Below are 20,289 nucleotides of genomic sequence, written 5' to 3' on the forward strand. Positions count from 1 at the left end.
CCAGTGAGAAGGTCTGAAATGATTTTAACCCCAGCTGAAGATGTGGGTACAGCCCCAGCACCCCCTCTCCCAGGCTGTGCAATCTTCGGGCCGCCCTGGCAGTGGAGAAAAGAGAATTTGTCATTGCTGGAGCTGGCCTGGGTGGCCGCCACCCCTCCTGCCCCGCTGCCCTTTCCTCCCTCCGGACAAACAGCCCTTGTTCCAACCTCCGGAATCAAACCCAGCTCGGTGCCAGCTGCAGGCAGGACAAACAGCCCGTGCCTCCTTCCGCAGCCCGGGGTCAGGCTGGCAGCGAGGGGACAGCGGGGACACCGAGCGGAGCCACCCGGTGACAGCCACCAGCGGGGCAGCAAACCCTGCCCGCCTCTCATCCATATGCAGAAATGCAGATTTCCCTCTCTGCCACCTTCTCCCAGCTTGGTGGGTTTTCCCTTTTCTAATGTGGTTGTTCTCATCCTATTCTCATCTCATTCTGAGCTATTTGTTGACCTAAATAAGGTCGCATCTAAAAAATTTCCAAATTGTGGCTCTAAGACAAATTGTTAAATATCCCTCTTCCTCCCATTCCCCATATTCTATTGCTGGAAAAAAGAAGCCATCTCACTCAGACTGGAGTAATCCACTGGATTTAATACAATTTTTTAAAATGTCACCACAAATCCAAATTCCATCCGGCATTTTTTTTGTCCCAAAGTCTCTCCTGGATGTTTATTTCAATTAAGCCAAAGCAAGAGCATTTTAAAGCAAATTATTGGGTTTTTTTTTTCAAAAGGAAAAACAAAGTTTGATATTCCAAAACCAGCCACAGCCAGAACAGAGCTGGGACAGACCCCACAACCAGCAACACACGCTCAGCTCCAACCCAAATGTGCACTTTGTACACAATGGAAGTGAAAATAAAAAGCAGCAACAGAAACAACTCCATTAGTTGGGATTTTCAGAATGAATCCAGCACTGGGATTGGAATATTGTGGACACTCTGCTCATTAACAGGGATTCACTGGGTGGGCAGAAGCCCACAGGACTTCACACAAAATAATACAAAAGCAGGTGGGAGCCTGCTCTAAGTCCTTGACAGAATTTGCTATAGATTGGGAAGAGAGGAGTGAGAACTTTCCCTGCTCTCACTGGGGAAAGGCTGCTCCCAAAGCAGCACATGGGGTTAAATGTCACATTTTTGGGACACTGAAGGGAGCAGTGAGGATTTCCCCTGCTCTCAGTGGGGAAAGGCTGTTCCCAAAACACCACATGGGGTTAAATGTCACCTTTTTGGGACACTGAACAGAATTAGGGACACTGAACTGAGGAACTGGAGTGCTGGGGGTGATGAGTGCCCTGTGGCCACCAGCCCTGCTTCTCTCCAGGCTCCCATGCCTCTCCCTCCTATTTTCAGACCTGGTTTCCACCCAGCTCCCCAGCCACACTCAGAGCCCCTGCCCACCACTGAGACTTTCTCCAGGCCAGTTCAGAGGAACACAAAACACAGCAGCAGAGCTGCCCTGGACCACACAGCTCAGCGGGCCACCCCTGCCCACATCCACTTGCCACACACGTCCTGGGGCACTCTCACTTCCTTGGAGACACCAGCCTGGCTCTCCTCCAGCCCCGGAGCAGCCAGGGGGCAGTGCCAGAGGCCAGGGGGGCAATTCCCTTCTCAGGGTGCCCCCAGCTCCAGAGGGGCTCCCACAGGGGCTGTGCTGGCTCTGGGCACAGCGGGCTTGCTCAGGGATAGTCTGGATCCATGCCTGGCCTGCCTGCTGTCCCAGAGGGAAAACAGAGCAAAACAAGTCAGCACAACACCCATTTACAGGAGCTGTTCGGGCAGAGGGGACAGCAAGGACATGCTGATGTCCCCTTGGAGTGAATTTAATGTGGGGACTGCCCCTGGATGTTCTGTGGGACAGGAATAGGGCAGGGATTATCTGTGTCCTCATCCCTCACTGCTCCCAGGCTGCCCAGAGCAGCTGTGGCTGTTTCTGCATCCCTGGAAGTGTCCAAAGCCAGGCTGGACATTCTTGGAGCACCCTGGGATAATGGAAGGGCTCCTTGCCCATGGCAGGGGTGGAATGAGATGCTCTTTAAGGTCCCTTCCCACCCCAATCCTTCTGGGATCAATCCTGATCCAGATCTGAGGAGGGACAGAGGAAGCCTTGAAAGAGAACAATCCTGCTTGAAACAGGCCCCTAAAAGATATTAAAATGCATGGAAAGCTGAAAAAAGAAAGGGAGCAGAGCAAGGTCCTGAATCCCTTATAAATAGCAGCAGAAAGCAGAGACATTTATCAGTGCCTCTCCCAGCAGAGCCGGCTCCCTGCCAGAAAGACAGAGCCAAAGGCATCAGTCCCTCACTCCCCTTCTGCTAATTGTAAATTCAAGTTGAATGCCAAACCCACAGAATGCCAGGTCGGGCTGGTCTGTCAAGCAGAAAGCTAAATTATACATATTGCTGTGTCTGAACAGAACTTGGACAGAAGGGAAGGAAGAGGGGTCTGGAATAAGGCAGAATCATTGATATTCTGAGGGGGCTGAGACTCCCCAGGCAGCTCGTGTGTGCTGCTGCAGGAGAGGGAGGGGATTCCACCCTCAGAGCTACCAGGGCTCCATCTGACCCCATTAATGTGGAAAGCACAGGAATCCTCCCCAAAAGGTAGCACTGCCTGCCCTTGGGCACAGGGTGTTACACAACAGAAGGCCTCACAAATTTCTCTTCCCATCACTCTCACAGGAACACGCTGAGTTACTGAATCCAGACATTTCCATTCAGTTTTTTTCCTGGATGTTTTGCAGGAATTTTTATTCAGTTTTTTCCTGGATGTTTTGCAGGAATTTGAAGTGTCTCCTCCTTTCTGCTGTGTTTGAGGAACCCTGAGCCCTCTCTGCCCCACAATTGGCACTCCTGCTCCCTACACACACACATACTTTTCATATAATTCATTTTCCATAGAGGAAAGAGCCTGTAGGACACAGGAGCTTATGGGATGACACTTCCAGGTTGCAAGCAACACATTAATTTAGTAAAGAAGCACCACTGACAGAGGTTTCCCAAATCTTTCCCCACCCATGAGCAGCCCAGAGATTCCACTTCACATTCAAGGCACTTTGGAAACGCAGCATAGAAAAGTTTTATAAAAAGTTTTACTTGGAAAACAAGGAAGAACAATGACATAACTGCAGACAACAATAATAAAATTAACAAAATGCTAATGGCTATCCATTGCTTTGTCCTTGTTGATATAAAAAGTGTAACATCAGATCCAGTGTACAAATACAAAAAAAATTGTGCATAATAAATGTACTATAATACTGTACATACAGCATAAACCGTTCAATGAGAATGAATTAAATATACCTATTTGTCTCCTGACTTGGAAGACAAAAGAATAAAGTTCTAAAGTCCTAGAGTCAGTGTATAAACCCTTTCTGGGGCTGAATCACGAGCCAACGGTATCCCTGAAAATCAGCAGAGTCAAATATTCCCTTAATGGAAGCCATTATTCATGGGACTGCTGGTTATGATAAACTAGGGGGGGAAAAAAACCACAGCATATCAACTGAGCCAACATTAAATCCAGACCGAGTTCTTCCCATCTCCTGACTTGCTGCTGGCACTGCTTTTGTTGGAGCCAGCTTTGGATTTCTTCCCTCTGGAGCCGCTGGGGTTGTTTTGGTTGTTGTAAGCCTGGATGGCGAGGTCCAGGCGGTCCTGAGCCACTTTGATTTCCCTCTGCAGGATCTCCAGGTCGCTGGGGATGTTGCCCTCGTTGCTGCCATACTGCTGTTCCTGAGCTATGTTGGCTTTGTTCTGCCTGTAGGCCATCTTGGCGTTGGCCAGCTCCGTGCACTGCATCTGCTCCGGCTTCAGGGAGATGTTGTAGCCCGGGGGAGCCGAGGGTGTGTTCCAAGTGAAGGGGTAGTTAAAGGTCCCAGAGTCAACCATCTCCTTCTTCTTGGCGTTCAAGGTGTCCCGGATGGTGCCAAAGCCCAAGTGCAGCATCTCCCACACGTTCAGGAGCAGGCACATGCAGCTCACGCCGTACATTATCAGCAGGAAAATGGTTTTTTCCGTCGGCCTGGAAATGAAACAATCGACGTTGTGCGGGCAGGGCTTCCTGCTGCACACGAACACGGGGCTCACCTGGAAGCCGTAGAGGAAATACTGCCCCACCAGGAAGCCAACCTCAAACAGGGCCCTGGCCAGGAGCTGCAGGACATAAATCCTCATGAGCCCGTCCTCCCGGATCTGCCGCCGGCTGTCGTGCTTGGCTTTGGCCGGGCTCTGCTTCTCCTTGCTCTCCCTGACGCTCTCCACCTCGATCTCGGGGTACATCATGGGATCTTCCTCGTGGTCACCCTCAGCTTCCTCCAAGCCCCGGTGCTGTTTCCAGCGGATGGGCAAGCTCCTCCTCCTGGCTCTCCTGGTGGCCTCGCTGTGCTCCACCATCCTGGCGATTTTGTGGATGGCATAGCCTAGGTAGAGCACCGAGGGAGTGGCCACGAGGATGATCTGGAACACCCAGAACCTGACGTGGGAGAGAGGAGCGAAGGAGTCGTAGCAGACGTTCTCGCAGCCCGGCTGCTCCGTGTTGCACACAAACTTGCTCTGCTCGTCGTAATAAATGGATTCTCCTCCCACGGCGATCAGGACGATCCGAAACACAATCAACACTGTCAGCCAGATCTTGCCAACAAAGGTTGAGTGGTTCTGGATCTCCTCTAACAGGCGGGTCAGGAAACTCCAACTCATGGTGGTCAAATGAGTTTATCTAAAAAAAACAAAGAGCCCCCACATATTTATGAGTTTACCAGCTCGAGCTTAAATGGTTCAAACTCAACTTTTACACCCAACACCCCTCCATGTTCGTGACCACCACCTGCTATCGGGATCCAACTGCCAGAATTTGCTTGAAGATCCTACGTCTCCACCGCAGGCTTTTGAGGAATCTGCTGGAAGAAAAAGTAGCAGTTTAGAAAAATTTCATTTAAAAAGCGCTCCCAAAGCTACTTCCCAGCCCAAGACAGACACACAGCTGCTCTGAATGTCATAGGTTGATAGAAACATTTAAAGTGGAAGCTGAAGACTCCAAAGCACAGTGGATGGGAAGACAAGTGCTCATGATATTTCTGGGCGCTGTTGGCCACTGAGAAAAGGATTTATTTTAATTTGTTAAAGCCTGGGCTGGTGATCATGGTCTCAGCCACAACCCATGGGACACACTGCTGTCCTAATTCAGGAAGGGATGGCCCAGCCCACCTGTGATGCAAAGGCAGGACAACCTGGTGCCACCCTGAGCAGTGCCACCCTGCAGGGCCAGCCTAAGGACAGGGCTGGGCCAAGGAGCTCCTAACTATGCTCGAACCATCCTGTGGATGGATTTGGGTCCAGCCCCACTGGGAGGCTCAAAACCTTCCTCCAAGGCTCAGAAAAGATTTCAGCATGGATTTTGTAGCGAAAACCTGGTTGGAAAGAGTCACCTATCAAAACTTTCAGAGGAGCAGCGAGTGGAGGGGGCTGAGGGGAGAAGGGAGGGCGCTGGCAGGAGCTGAGTGAGCGCCGGAACTGCCGGGGCTGGCCGCGCTCCCGAGCGGGGCTGGCACAGCCTGCCAGGGGCTGCCCTGCCAAATTCCAGTGCCTGCAGAGCCCAGGTTGCCCAGAGAAGCTGGGGCTACCCCTGCATCCCTGGAAGTGTTCAAGTGTTTAAGGTTGGAGTGAGCTTGGAGCAAGCTGGGGCAGTGGAAGGTGTCCCTGCCATGGCAGGGGTGGCACTGGATGGGCTGCAAGGTCCCTTCCACCCCAAACCATTCCAGGACTAAATTTGCAATCCTAACAGTGAAAATCCCAGCCTTGGAAACTCCAGTCTGGCAAACCCAGCAACACTGCAGGCCCTCCTGGGGCTCCAAGGAGTGAAACTGATAAAACACTGCTGGACACTGTTAGAGCAACAGGGGATGAGGCATCTTTCAGACTTTTGATGATGTCAAAAATATATCAGTTTGACATAAAGATTATTAAAAGAAATTATTACATCAGAAAAACATTTGGTGACAGAACCTGAACCCAGAACTGGACAAATCTCTAGCACTCTGATCTTAACCTGAAGAAATTCTTATTATTAGAATAAAAATTAAGAATTCTTATTCTTAACAATTCTTACTCTTAACCAGAGGAAATTCCAGGAAACTGGAGGAAAACTAATTCTTGGAACTATTCAACTTCTTCCACGTAACTACAGGGTTGTTTATAAGCAAAATAATGAAATGTGAGGAGATGAAAGCAATGCAGAATTAAAGGATACAAATATGATCTCCCTCTGGTGGAATTCAGTATTTCACTGAAAAGCCACGAGCAGGGATATGGTGTGGATGGGTTGTGCAGGACATTTGATTTATCCCTTCATGACGGTGGGAGAAAAAAAAATAGCACAAAAGAGTATTAAAAAAAGCCATATTAAGTGATTAGAAGTAACAAAAGTCTTGACAAACGATTCCCATATTAGGTGCAAGATCAGCTCCATAATTCCAGCAGCTCTGAAAATCCCTGGCAGCCAGGCTGATCTTCCCAAGCTCAGCTGGGAAATGGGCCCATGGGACACAAGTTTGCAGGCTGAGAACTGGAGATGGGAGTTACCAGCAGAGGAAAACACAGATTGCTGGGGAGGCTGGAACAGCCTAAACTGCCTGAACCACACTCAGGGCAGCTCAGGAGCAGTTTTGTAACAGGGGGAGAGGTTGCTGTGGGTGCTCTGTTAACAGGGAAGGGAATGAGGCCCCTGAAGGAGCAGGGTCTCAGGGAGGGCTGTTGATAGAGTGCAGGGGATGGATGGAGCCCTGGCTGTGTCACCTGCAATCAGCAGCCAGGGCAGTGATCTTACCTCCTTGTCAGCGAGACAGCCCCGGGCGCCTGCGGCTGCATCCTTCAGCACTTGCTCCAGCATCAGAGAGTGGGGACAGGAGGCTCAAAACCAGCTGAGGGACAGGGAGGATGCCTAAAAGTGAGTGATTTACAAAGATCAATTTGTTTAGTTGGGAAACATGGGAGGAAAATGAAAGCGAATCCCAACAGCAATGAGTTAGGATGATGATGTGTCATTAAAATTACCAATTAGGACAAAAATCCCCAGCCCTCCCTCAGGTGGACAGGCCACCTGTACTCTGCCCTGAAGAACATGTTTGAGTCATTTGTGTTCCACAGATAACAGCTATCAGAGGTGCATGCAATCCTCCCAAGGCTTCCATCCAAGCTCTCCCTGCTGCCATCACTCCATACAGCACTGGCTGAAATCCCTGCTGCCATCATTCCATAGAGCACTGGCTGAAATAACACATTTTTAACAGGCAAAGGGAACAGAGGTTCCAGTCCCAGATCAGTCCCTTCCTACAGCAATGGCACCCCCATTTCAGAAAGGCACCCAAGAGCACTTGAATTTTGTGTTAGTGGGATGAGACAGTGCTTCACACACCCCACACTCAGCATTTCCCACTCACATTTGGGGTCCAGATGAGGGGAGTGAGTCTGGGGGTGAGAAGGGCAATGGGCAGCAAAGGCAGGTGAACCCCACATCTGGAACAGGAGGTTAACAGAGAGGAGGAACCCCAAAACCCCTGTGCCACCACATCTCATCATCCTGGGCACCAACAGGACAGACATCTCATCATCCTGGGCACCAACAGGACAGGCACATCCTCCCCCTCAAGATTCATCAACTAAAAACAAGACAAAACCCACGGGAGTTTAGGAGGCTAATTCTTATTCTCTGAAAATGTCAGGGCCACACTTTTCACTGAAAGTAAACTACTGAGTAAATTTGAAATTAATTAACCACTGTTGCCAATGTAAATTTGGAGTAACAGCAGGAACCAGCCTTTAAATTTTCATATTCTGTCACATTCCTCAGGAGTTAAGGACAGGGAAGTTTGAAATGAGTGCAGATTTCAGTGAGAGAATCTTTACTTTTAGACAAGCTGCTGCATCCCATCTGAGAAATTTCTTCAAGGTCCATGCCAGCTTTTCACAGTGCATTTTCTACCTGCAGACAGGTACCAAAAACACCACAGGAATCATTCCTGTGATTCCCAACCTGAATTCCAGCAGTTTTATCAATGCAGAGTGCCATGTACAGATACATACAGGGGCTGCCACAGCCCTGGGATGCAGGAAGATTTACCCAATTTAACAACCAATTAGTGGGTCCTGGCTGTGGAGCTCTGAAGCTGCCCAAGAGCTGATTGGCTTTGCCAAGAAAATGTCACTTTGTCCATTTAGTCCTAGCCCTGACTGCTGGGACAAACACAGGAGGACCCATGAGCAGGCAAAGAACTTCCTGAGCTTTAAGGAAATGTTTTGGTTCAAGCAAAATGACAGTCATTAAGTCTTGGAAAGGTTCAGCCCATCCAAATTCAATGCAGAACAAACTCAAGAACTTGCAAGTGGAATTGCTTCCGTTCTGTGGGATCAGCCAAGGTTAGAGGGGCTCATTCTGCCTGATCCTTCTGTATTTGGGATCAGCCAAGGTCAGAGGGGCTCATTCTGCCTCTCCTCTATCTGATCCTTCTGCCCTTGGGATCAGCCAAGGTTAGAGGGGCTCATTCTGCCTGATCCTCCTGCATTTGGGATCAGCCAAGGTTAGAGGGGCTCATTCTGCCTCTCCTCTGCCTGATCCTTCTGCCCTTGGGATCAGCCAAGGTTAGAGGGGCTCATTGTGCCTGATCCTTCTGTGTTTGGGATCAGCCAAGGTTAGAGGGGCTCATTCTGCAGCACCCAGCCACATCACAGTAACCTTCACCCAATGTACACCCCCGCTCCTGCAGCTGCTGTTTCTGGCAACATTTAACTCAATAATTTTCCAATGTTTGAAAGAAAAGTCTATGGACACTGACACGCATCTGAGGAAGGCAGAATGTCAGCAATTTCAGCTCATTTAAGTCATGCCAGAAAGTGCATTTGAGAGAGACTTTCATTTCTTGTATTTGTCATAAGTTCATTTCAGCACTTCCAGCTGAGGAGGCTCCTTGGAGCGGGCAGGATCCATGATGAAATATCAGGAGGTTTATCTGTGACAGTGGGCTGGCTCCTGAATTAAAGCTTTGCAGGCTCTGACATCCAGAGAAAATGAAGAAAAATTTGGAGCAGGTAGATGGGAAAAAAGAAATGAGCTTCAGGTGGAGAATTTCTGGAGTTAACACAGCTGGGAATGGCCCCTCAGGTGTGCCCTCTCCTCTACCCAGCCCATGGGGGGTTGGCCATGAATTTAAACATTTTAACATTCAAATTTTCACCTCCTTTCAGCTTTCTCCTCAAACAGAGATGACCTCCTACCACTCAGGATGGGAAGAACTGCAGTGTGGAGCAGCAGTTATTGTAAAATCCTCCAAATCCAGCCCTTGGATGGGACAGCTGAGGTGTGGCAGGGACAGCAGTGGGGCAGGAGGAAATTAAAATGTACCAGCAGTGTCCCCATTCCCCTGAGATGGAGAGGACCTGGAGGGCAGCACCATGTGGGTGCCAAGGCAGCTTCATTCAGGGCTGTGAAATCCCAAACACCTTTGGAGCCATCTCCTGGCCTTGTCCTGGCACAGACTGGGCCCAGCTCAGCACAAACTGGAGCCCCCTGACTCCATCCCAGTACAAACTGGATCCCCTTGAATCCATCCCAGCACAAACTGGAGCCCCTTGACCCCAGCCCAGCACAAACTGGAGCCCCTTGACTCCATCCCAGCACAAACTGGAGCCCCTTGACTCCATCCCAGCACAAACTGGAGCCCCCTGACTCCAGCCCAGCACAAACTGGATCCCCTTGAATCCATCCCAGTGCAAACTGGAGCCCCTTGACTCCATCCCAGCACAAACTGGAGCCCCCTGACTCCATCCCAGTACAAACTGGATCCCCTTGAATCCATCCCAGCACAAACTGGAGCCCCTTGACCCCAGCCCAGCACAAACTGGAGCCTCTTGACTCCATCCCAGCACAAACTGGAGCCCCTTGACTCCATCCCAGCACAAACTGGAGCCTCTTGACTCCATCCCAGCACAAACTGGAGCCCCTTGAATCCATCCCAGCACAAACTGGAGCCCCTTGAATCCATCCCAGCACAAATTGGAACCCCTTGGATCCATCCCAGCACAAACTGGAGCCCCTTGACTCCAGCCCAGTACAAACTGGAGCCCCTTGGATTGAGTCCAGTACAAACTGGAACCCCTTGACCCCAGCCCAGCACAAACTGGATCCCCTTGAATCCATCCCAGCACAAACTGGAGCCCCTTGAATCCATCCCAGTACAAACTGGAGCCCCTTGGATTGAGCCCAGTCCAAACTGGAGCCCCTTAGCCCCAGCCCAGTACAAACTGGAACCCTCTGACTCCATCCCAGCACAAACTGGAGCCCCCTGACTCCAGCCCAGCACAAACTGGATCCCCTTGAATCCATCCCAGCACAAACTGGAGCCCCTTGAATCCATCCCAGCACAAACTGGAGCCCCTTGGATTGAGCCCAGCACAAACTGGAGCCCCTTAGCCCCAGCCCAGTACAAACTGGTGGAAGGTGTCCCTGCCCTTTGATAGCAGGGAGTGGTGGAGGGTCCCTAAATTTTCATATTTCACCAGCAGCTCCTCAGACAAGGCTTCCCTGAAGGCTTCATAGCCTCAAGGAGAATGAATATATCTACAGAAGACTTTTTTTCCTCCCTAAATTATGTCTTCCCAGGTCATGCTACTGAAATTTGATTAATTTATTAATGATTTATTTGTTTTGTTTTGTTTTTAAGCAGTTCAAAAAGACATGTGCTGAGCAGGGAAAAAAAAGAAGAAATGCATGGCAATTCTGTTGTTAATCAAAAGAGGTTTCATGCTGCATGAAAGTGAAATTGAGCCTACAGGCTAATTAAAATAGTGTTTGAATTAGGATGAATGAATAATTAGCATTATTCATTCAGATCTCATTTACATTGAAAAGTAAGAAATTACATGATTTACAAGTACTTTTGAGGAAGCAGAGGGGTTCCTTTCCTGGAAAATGAGTAAGACTTTACTGCTCAAGAAAGCAGAGAGCTGTGGCCAGACCTGGCATGGGAATGGTGCCTGAATCCTGGTGACACCATTCTGAATCCTGAATCCTGGTAACAGAGGATTCAATGACCATTCTGAGTCCTGAATCCTGATCCTGGTGACAGAGAATTCAGGGACCATTCTGAGTCCTGGTGACACCATTCTGAATCCTGAATCCTGGTGACAGAGGATTCAATGACCATTCTGAGTCCTGAATCCTGGTGACAGAGGATTCAATGACCATTCTGAATCCTGAATCCTGGTGACAGAGGATTCAATGACCATTCTGAATCCTGAATCCTGGTGACAGAGGATTCAGGCACCATTCTGAATCCTGAATCCTGATCCTGGTGACAGAGAATTCAGGGACCATTCTGAATCCTGGTGACACCATTCTGAATCCTGAATCCTGATCCTGGTGACAGAGGACTCAGGGACCATTCTGAATCCTGAATCCTGAATCCTGAATCCTGAATCCTGGTGACAGAGGATTCAAGGACCATTCTGAATCCTGAATCCTGGTGACAGAGAATTCAGGGACCATTCTGAATCCTGAATCCTGAATCCTGGTGACAGAGGATTCAGGGACCATTCTGAATCCTGAATCCTGAATCCTGGTGACAGAGGATTCAGGCACCATTCTGAATCCTGAATCCTGGTGACAGAGGATTATTCAGGGACCATTCTGAATCCTGAATCCTGGTGACAGAGGATTCAGGGACCATTCTGAATCCTGGTGACAGAGGATTCAGGCACCATTCTGAATCCTGAATCCTGGTGATAGAGGATTCAGGGACCATTCTGAGTCCTGAATCCTGGTGACAGAGGATTCAGGCACCATTCTGAACCCTGAATCCTGAATCCTGGTGCCTGAATCCTGGTGACAGAGGACTCAGGCACCATTCTGAATCCTGAATCCTGGTGAGTGTTGTGCTGATGCCACCTGCATTCCCTGAGCAGGAATTCCATTGTCCTGAGTGAACCAGAGCAAGGATGTGAGGATAACACAACTCACAACTACCACTCTTCTCTCCTCTGTGAAGGAAATGGGTTCAAACCCCACCAATTTTACTCCTTTTTTCAGCAATAAAGATGAAAAGGAATAAGAAGAGTGCACTGAATTTTATTTTTAATCTTATAGAATATTTAGGAAGGAAAAAGCTGGGACTTTTTGGAGAGAACACAGTGCTCTTTCAAATAAATCCTCTGTCATCTGGCAGGGCTCACGTGGCAACAGCACAGAATGGTTTGGAAAAAGCCACAATGTCAATGTCAATTTGGAAACCATTTGTGAATGGTGCCTTCCAATCCCAGGCATGCTAACAAGGCTCTGCTGATTCCCAGACCAACCCACCCCACGCTGAATGATGAGACCACAGCTCCTGGGAGGGATATAAATAGAACAGGAAAATATGGGTAAGAGGTAGGGATATAATAAGATTCTTACGCTGTCAAAAAAAATCAAGATGTCAAGTGTGTATCTGTTTGAAAATCAACATATCCCCAGTGCAGCATGGAGCTCACAGATAAACTGGAATTAGCAGCTAAGACATAAAGCTCTGGTCGCCTCGGCGTGCCCTCCAGGTACTGCTGACATGAAGCCAAGTGACAATTTTAGCAACACTCCCCCGCAGTGACAACATTCAGATGAAATCACGACGTGTTTTGTGCTGGCCCAAAGCTGCTTTTGCTGCACCTCCAGCAAGAAGGGCTGCTGCAGGAGGCAGCGTGTGCAGGGCAGGGCAGAACCCAGGAAATCTCAAAAAAAAAAAATCTAGGAAATTCCTCTGGCTGCCCCTGCAGGACTCCAGAGCCTGATTAAGGGGATCACCTGTGCCTTCAATTTTAGCCCTTGGAAAAAATTACCAAGTAGCTCTCCATGGAAGACTCACAATTCTATAGCTCATTTTCCATGGAAAGCTCTCCATTCCTCTCCTCATTTTCCATGGAAAACTCTCCATTCCATAGCTCACTCTCCATGGAAAACTCATCATTCCACAGCTCACTCTCCATGGAAAACTCTTCATTCCATAGCTCATTCTCCATGGAAAATTCACAATTCTATGGCTCATTTTCCATGGAAAGCTCTCCATTCCATGGCTCATTTTCCATGGAAAACTCATCATTCCATAGTTCATTCTCCATGGAAAACTCACCATTCCTCTCCTCATTTTCCATGGAAAACTCTCCATTCCTCTCCTCATTATCCATGGAAAACTCTCCATTCCATAGCTCATTCTCCATGGAAAACTCACCATTCCTCTCCTCATTTTCCATGGAAAACTTTCCATTCCGTGATTCATTTTCCATGGAAAACTCTCCATTCCATAGCTCATTCTCCATGGAAAACTCACCATTCCTCTCCTCATTTTCCATGGAAAACTTTCCATTCCATGATTCATTTTCCATGGAAAACTCTCCATTCCTCTCCTCATTTTCCATGGAAAACTCTCCATTCCATAGTTCATTTTCCATGGAAAACTCTCCATTCCATGATTCATTTTCCATGGAAAACTCTCCATTCCTCTCCTCATTATCCATGGAAAACTCTCCATTCCATAGCTCATTCTCCATGGAAAACTCTCCATTCCTCTCCTCATTATCCATGGAAAGCTCTCCATTCCATAGCTCATTTTCCATGGAAAACTCTCCATTCCTCTCCTCATTATCCATGGAAAACTCTCCATTCCATAGCTCATTCTCCATGCAAAACTCTCCAAATAACAAGTAATGAAATCTTAAGTAGAGTGATAGTCAGTTTGTTACAAGATATAAAAGTAGGATTTTGAGTTTTTAGAAGCCAAGATGGAGGGATTTGGGTGTGTCCTTCTTCCTTCATCTTCTTGGCCTCCATATTCTGGGTGATGGTGACACTTTTGGATTGGTTTAGAGTAGAAGCTCCCTGTCTAACATAGGTGAATATTGGGAAATTATTGTAAATATTGTACATGCAGTTTTTATATAAAAGGTAACACCAGTGTGCCTCAACCCGACCAGCCAGACAGACCTTGGCAGGTCAGAGAAAGAATTTTATAGATAAGAAATAATAAACAACTTTGAGAATCAGAACAGCAGAATCCTGAGTCCTTCTTCAGCTGGGAAAAGAGACATTCTAACACATTTTGGGGTCATCCTGCCCACAGAGACCCCAGAGACTGGCAGGGACAGTGGGACCCTCCCAGCAGCACCAGGACAGGACAAACTGAATCTGACCAGAGTTCATCTGAGAGCAGGAGCCTGCAGTGCCAACAGACTCCAGGTGGCTCTCCAAAATGCAGTTTATTGTACTCAAAATGCAGTTTATTCCATCCAAGATGTTACAGCAGCCCAGGGTCGTGGGTGACAGAGCTGTGCCCACAGGTGTCAGCTCCAGAGACCCTTAGTTTAGGTTACAAATGCATTCTATACTTTGGTTTTGGTTACAATGCATTCTATACTTTTCTTTTGGTTACAAATGCATTCTATACTTTGGTTTTGGTTACAATGCATTCTATACTTTTCTTTTTGTTACAATGCATTCTATACTTTTCTTTGCTGAACATCTTCACACAGTAGAACCAATCTATACCTTAACTTTTATCTACAGCCAATCATAACTACTGTAATTACCATATTCATGTTACTGTTCTCCAACCACTCAAAGTCAGTACATTACAGTTTAAGCTGGAAATTGTATTTCAGTTTTCTTGCAGTGGAAAATTCTGAGACCTTCTTTCTATTAACTTGTTTGCCTATGCTATCTTTCTGCTTGGTAAAAACATTTTGTTTGAGATGGGTTTATCCTTTGCTGTAAGCCATAAAAACCCCTTCTAACTAACACACCCTTTGCCTCCTTGGTTATCCAGTAAGACTGGCTCAGCAATTCTTTTCTTTTATATCAAAACTTGCTTTTATTTCTATTCTTTCTTCAAATTCTATATTCAAGAATATTTCTGCTGAGCATCCATATCTGTGAGACTTTCTTGTCAAACTTTCATCCTTCCCAACACCATGGGAAATGGACACTGGGCTCTGTCACCTCAGGAGATTTTTGGAAGCCATTGTGGGGTTTGTGTCAGCCTGAATCCCTTCACACACACTCAGCAATCAGCAGCCCTTCCAAAGGATGGGAATGACCATCTCTCCTCCAGCCTCAAACATCTCACAGCTCTTCTCCAGCACAGTTTAACCCCATGAGCCCACATGGTTTGAGCAGCTCCTGTAGGAACTGGGCTCCTGCAGCCCTGGGTCATGCTGGAACTGACAGGTCCAGCCTGGAGAAGAGGAGACTCAGGGGTGCCCTCATCACTCTCACAGCCCCTGAAGGGTGCCTGTGCTCAGCTGGGGCTGGGCTCTTTCTCCAGGAACTGACACAACCAGAGGTCACAATCTCAAACTGCACCAAGGGAAATTTAGGTTGGATATTAGGAAAGAGTTGTTTATAGAAAGAGTGATAAAGTTCTGGAATGGAGGTGGTGGAGTCACCAAACCTCAGGCCACGACCCCAGGCCCTGCAGTGAGGCAAGGAGGAACAATTCTCTTTCCCCAGACAGAGTCACAAGGGTCCAAAGGGAAGAAAGAACAGAACACACAGAACTCTGAGGGTTGCACAGAGGGACAGGCTGCACATCCCTGTGCTTACCTGGATCCCTGCAGCAGGACTGGACCCTTTGGACAGGCTGCACATCCCTGTGCTTACCTGGATCCTGCAGCAGGACTGGACCCTTTGGACAGGCTGCACATCCCTGTGCTTACCTGGATCCTGCAGCTCCCTGGCAGTGAGGTCTGGGGAAGGCCAAACTCACTCCACACAGCTCCAGTCAGGCATCAAAGACCTCCCTGCCTTGAAACTTGGGGTGAGCAGAGCCTGGACAATGCAAACCCAGCACCTGAGCCCACCTCAGACCACAACCCTGAGTCTGCAACAAGGCAAGGAGGAACAATCTGCTTCCCCACAAGGGTCCAGAGGGAAGAAGGCATAGAACACACAGAACTCTGAGTGTTACACCCCTGGGAAGCACAGAGGGACAGGCTGCACATCCCTGTGCTCACCTGGATCCCTGCAGTAGGACTGGACCCTTTGGACAGGCTGCACATCCCTGTGCTTACCTGGATCCTGCAGCTCTCTGGCACTGAGGTCTGGGGAAGGCCAAACTCACTCCACACAGCTCCATTCAGGCATCAGAGAGCCCTCCCTGGCTGGATGTGATCAGAGACTCAAATAACCACAACACCCCTTTAACTGCACCCGATTCCATCACAGCCAACAGCTCCACAGCGTTTCCCCAGGGCTCCTCCTCTGTGCTCACAGGGATGAGTGGCAAAAGAAAATGACACACTGGAGGCAGCTGACCCAAATATCACTCTCATGGCCATCTCAGGGAAGGAGAGAGAAGCCAAAAGAGAGCAATTCTGTCAGCTCCTGTACATCAAAATCAAAGGTTCTCACTTGGCTGAGCGGGATGGGGATGAACACCTCACGCTCCCACCACCATCTCATGGCAGTCAAGAGAAACCACGGCAGTGTTTGCTTCATAGATAAGCCTCAAAAGCTCCCATGAACAGCTTGGAAATGAAACAGACACCACAGAGCCCGACACAGTCTGCCACAACCTCCCCAGTCACCCATCCTGCAACATGGCAGCTGCTTCTCTGTGACCTACATTCAAAAAAATAAAAAAAGAGTTTTATTCCCCAGCTCTGTCTGGTCTAGTGGGAGCCACTGCCTCAGCCTGCAACTCCACCAAATCCACAGCACATTTTCTACAAGAGCAGCTCTGCACACAGGCAGAGGAGGAAACTGCAAAGCAAACATCACCACTGCAAACCCTCCCTGCCATGCTGGGGATTTCAGGACACCCAGCACTCAGAACTCTGCTAAACTTGGCCTGGATTGTTCCCATGTTGGGACACAGAGGAGCAGAAAGCCTTGGAGCCCTTTGGCACTTCACCAAACAGGAGGGTAATACATTAAAGGGAAATCTTTGGTATCAGGTGTTTTGGTGAGTCTGAACCTCTCAAGTACCTCAGCCAATGGGGAAAGAGAGAAGGGAAATTGGGATAAAAAGGGAGGCTGAGTCCTCCAAAAATTTGAGAGATGCCCCACGGCCTCTCCCTTTATTGGAATAAAGTCAAAGGACTCCTCTGCCTCCTTTTTGGACATAAACCTCTGGTGTTTGTGGATTAATTTTCCTAACAATGGTGTTGGGACACACAGCCAAGGACAGCACCTTACCACAGAACCACAAGCCAGCATTTCACTCATTTTACTGCTGCTTCAACTTCTCCCAAGTTGCTGCTCAACCACAGAAACAGCTGAAGAGTTTTGTTTCAATAAAGTTGGTTTTACACACAGTTTATTCTGAGACAAGGAGCAGAGTAAGGCAGCAGATTGCCATATTGGCATTAAAATGTTACTCCAGCTTGAGTTCAACAGGAGTCTTAACAGCTTTATTTTGCCAAAGATAAAATTTAGAATATAAATATGCATAGATTCGCTAAGTGACTTATTTGTTGAAAAAAAAAATAATTCCCTGTAATGAAATAAGAAACATAAAACTGTCCATTTCTGAAAGACTTGAATACTTTGAGACTCCCTTGGGAAGAGACCTGAAGCACTGATGAACTCCCTGTGCTCCATCACTCCAGCTGGGAAACACACACACACCAACTGGGGCTTTTCCCCCTGAGAACAGCTGGAAATAACTCCTGTTTGATGAAAGGAGGCCAGGAGCCTTTTCCCAGTGCCAGGCACTCTGCACCAAGCACACAGTGGCAGACGGGTCAGTTTTTCCACCTGACTGCTCTCCCTTGGCCGAGGATTTCATCTGACTTGTTAGGGACACAAATTGGGACAATTAGCAGCAAAGTGAAGGCAGATCAACCTCCCCAGTGCTGAGTCAGGTGTGAGATTTGACAGGGGAACAGCAAAGGGACATGGGGATGGTGTGTGCTGAGTTATGGGGCTGCTGGAGGCAGGAAAATCCCACTGAGACTCTGCAGCCACAGCTATGGTCAGGGCAGCAGTGCCAAGATTCCCTCAGGTTCTCATTTCCAAGATTTTAGGGGCTGGTGACATTTTGTTAAGGAGCCAGCAGATCACCTCTACTGGGTGACTTCCTAACAGAGCCCAGCAGGTCTGCCACAAAAAAACCTAAAAACAAAGGGTAACTGAGCATCTGCCGTGTCACAGTCAGAGCAGCAGTGCCAAGATTCCCCCAGGTTCTTATTTATAAGATTTTAGGAAGCTGGTGACTTTTTGTTAAGGAGCAGATCACCTCTGTTGGGTGACTTCCTAACAGAGCCCAGCAGGTCTGCTCACAAAAAAATCCTAAAAACAAAGAGTAATTGAGCATCTGCTGTGTCACAGTCAGGACAACAGCTCCAAGCTTCTCCCAGCTTCTCATTTCCAAGATTTTAGGGGCTGGTGACATTCTGTTAAGGAGCCAGCAGATCACCTCTACTGGGTGACTTCCTAACAGAGCCCAGCAGGTCTACCACAAAAAAATCCTAAAAACAAAGAGTAATTGAGGATCTGCCATGTCACAGTCAGGGCAGCAGTGCCAAACTTCTCCCAGCTTCTCATTTCCAAGATTTTAGGAAGCTGGTGACATTTTGTTAAGGAGCCAGCAGATCACCTCTACTGGGTGACTTCCTAACCCAGAGCTCAGCAGGTCTGCCACCAAAAAATCCTAAAAACAAAGAGTAATTGAGCATCTGCCGTGTTCACAGTCAGGGCAGCAGTGCCAAGATTCCCCCAGGTTCTTATTTCCAAGATTTTAGGGGCTGGTGACATTTTGTTAAGGAGCCAGCAGATCACCTCTGTTGGGTGACTTCCTAACAGAGCCCAGCAGGTCTGCCACAAAAAAACCCTAAAAACAAAGGGTAATTGAGTATCTGCCAGCAGATCACCTCTACTGGGTGACTTCCTAACAGAGCCCAGCAGGTCTGCCACAAAAAAACCCTAAAAACAAAGGGTAATTGAGCGTCTGCCACAAAAAAACCCTAAAAACAAAGGGTAATTGAGCATCTGCCGTGTTCACAGTCAGGACAGCAGTGCCAAACTTCTCCCAGCTTCTCATTTCCAAGATTTTAGGGGCTGGTGACATTTTGTTAAGGAGCCAGCAGATCACCTCTGTTGGGTGACTTCCTAACAGAGCCCAGCAGGTCTGCCGCAAAAACATCCTAAAAACAAAGGGTAATTGAGCTGCCGTTTCACAGCTCGCTCACTCTCTCAAAGGGGAATTAGCTGCAGATAAGATCGCTCCCGATAAGGAACCGCTGGCTGTTTGGTGGGCTGTCACACAATCACAGCCTGGTTTGGGTTGGAAGGGACTTTAAAGCTCTTGTTCCTCCCCCTGCCATGGCAGGGACACCTTCCACTGTCCCAGGGTTCTCTAACCTCTGTCCTTGGGCACTGCCAAGGATGCAAGGGCAGCCACAGCTTCACCGGGCACCCTGTGCCAGGGCCTGACCACACTCATGGTGGAACACCTCATTTTAATGTCCCCTGTTCCAGGGTGCTCCAAATCCTGCCCAACCCGGCCTTGGGCACTGCCAGGGATCCAGGGCAGCCCCAGCTGCTCTGGGCACCCTGTGCCAGGGCTTTACCACACTCACGGTGAAATATTTCATTTTAATGTCCCATCTAACCTCATCCTCTCTCAGTTTGTGTTGTCTCTTGTCCTGTCACTACAGGACACAGTAGAAAATCCCCATTTTTATTCTAAAGCCACTTTATAAGCTGGAAGGCCACTAAGGTGTCCTCAAAGCCTTCTCTTCTCCAGCTGAACACCTCCAGAACTGTTCCAGCCCTCAGACCACTCCCAATTCAGATTCTCACCTGCACCTCGACAGAAAGCCACCATCAGGAAAGCCACTTTCCCTGCAGAAAGCCACCATCAGGAACAGCTTTATTGTCACTAAAAGAGATGACAAAGAGATGACATTTTCCCATGCAGGGAAAATGATGTGATTCCTTTCCACACAAGTCACAGTTCCAGGCTCTCTGCCAGCCCTTTCCCCTGGGATTCACTGGGAAATTGGTTCCCACTGCTGAAGGGACTGGGGAGAGGTTACAGAGCAAAGAGGAGTCACTGCAGGAAGGGCTGGGTGGATCCACCAAGGGGTTAATGGAGAATGGAGCACAGCCATTCCTGAAATTGTCTTGGGACAGGGAAGCAACTGCAGGTCAACTCTGCAAGAGAGGGGCTTTGAAGAAAATCCTGGCAAAATGAAGTTCTCCAAACCTAACATTCACACAGAGCACAATTA

General features: G+C 48.4%; 1 protein-coding gene across 3 annotated transcripts in view; it reads right to left on the reverse strand.

Moving 5' to 3' along the window:
* Positions 1-3,114: 3,114 nt before the first annotated feature.
* Positions 3,115-20,289, reverse strand: part of GJC1 (gap junction protein gamma 1) — a 33,291-nt gene continuing 16,116 nt past the window's right edge. For 2 of the 3 annotated variants that reach the window (XM_058041824.1, XM_058041825.1), the window contains exons 2-4: positions 6,869-6,982; positions 4,871-4,940; positions 3,115-4,762 (exon numbers count right to left, since the gene is read on the reverse strand). In XM_058041824.1, coding sequence (XP_057897807.1) covers positions 3,562-4,743 — 1,182 coding nt within the window. In that variant the 5' untranslated portion in view covers positions 4,744-4,762; positions 4,871-4,940; positions 6,869-6,982 and the 3' untranslated portion in view covers positions 3,115-3,561. Of the gene's footprint in view, positions 4,763-4,870; positions 4,944-6,868; positions 6,983-20,289 lie in introns of all 3 variants that reach the window. The other variant, XM_058041826.1, reaches the window with a different exon arrangement.

The sequence above is a fragment of the Melospiza georgiana genome, chromosome 28 (genome assembly GCF_028018845.1).
Source record: "Melospiza georgiana isolate bMelGeo1 chromosome 28, bMelGeo1.pri, whole genome shotgun sequence".
NCBI classification, from domain to species: domain Eukaryota; kingdom Metazoa; phylum Chordata; class Aves; order Passeriformes; family Passerellidae; genus Melospiza; species Melospiza georgiana.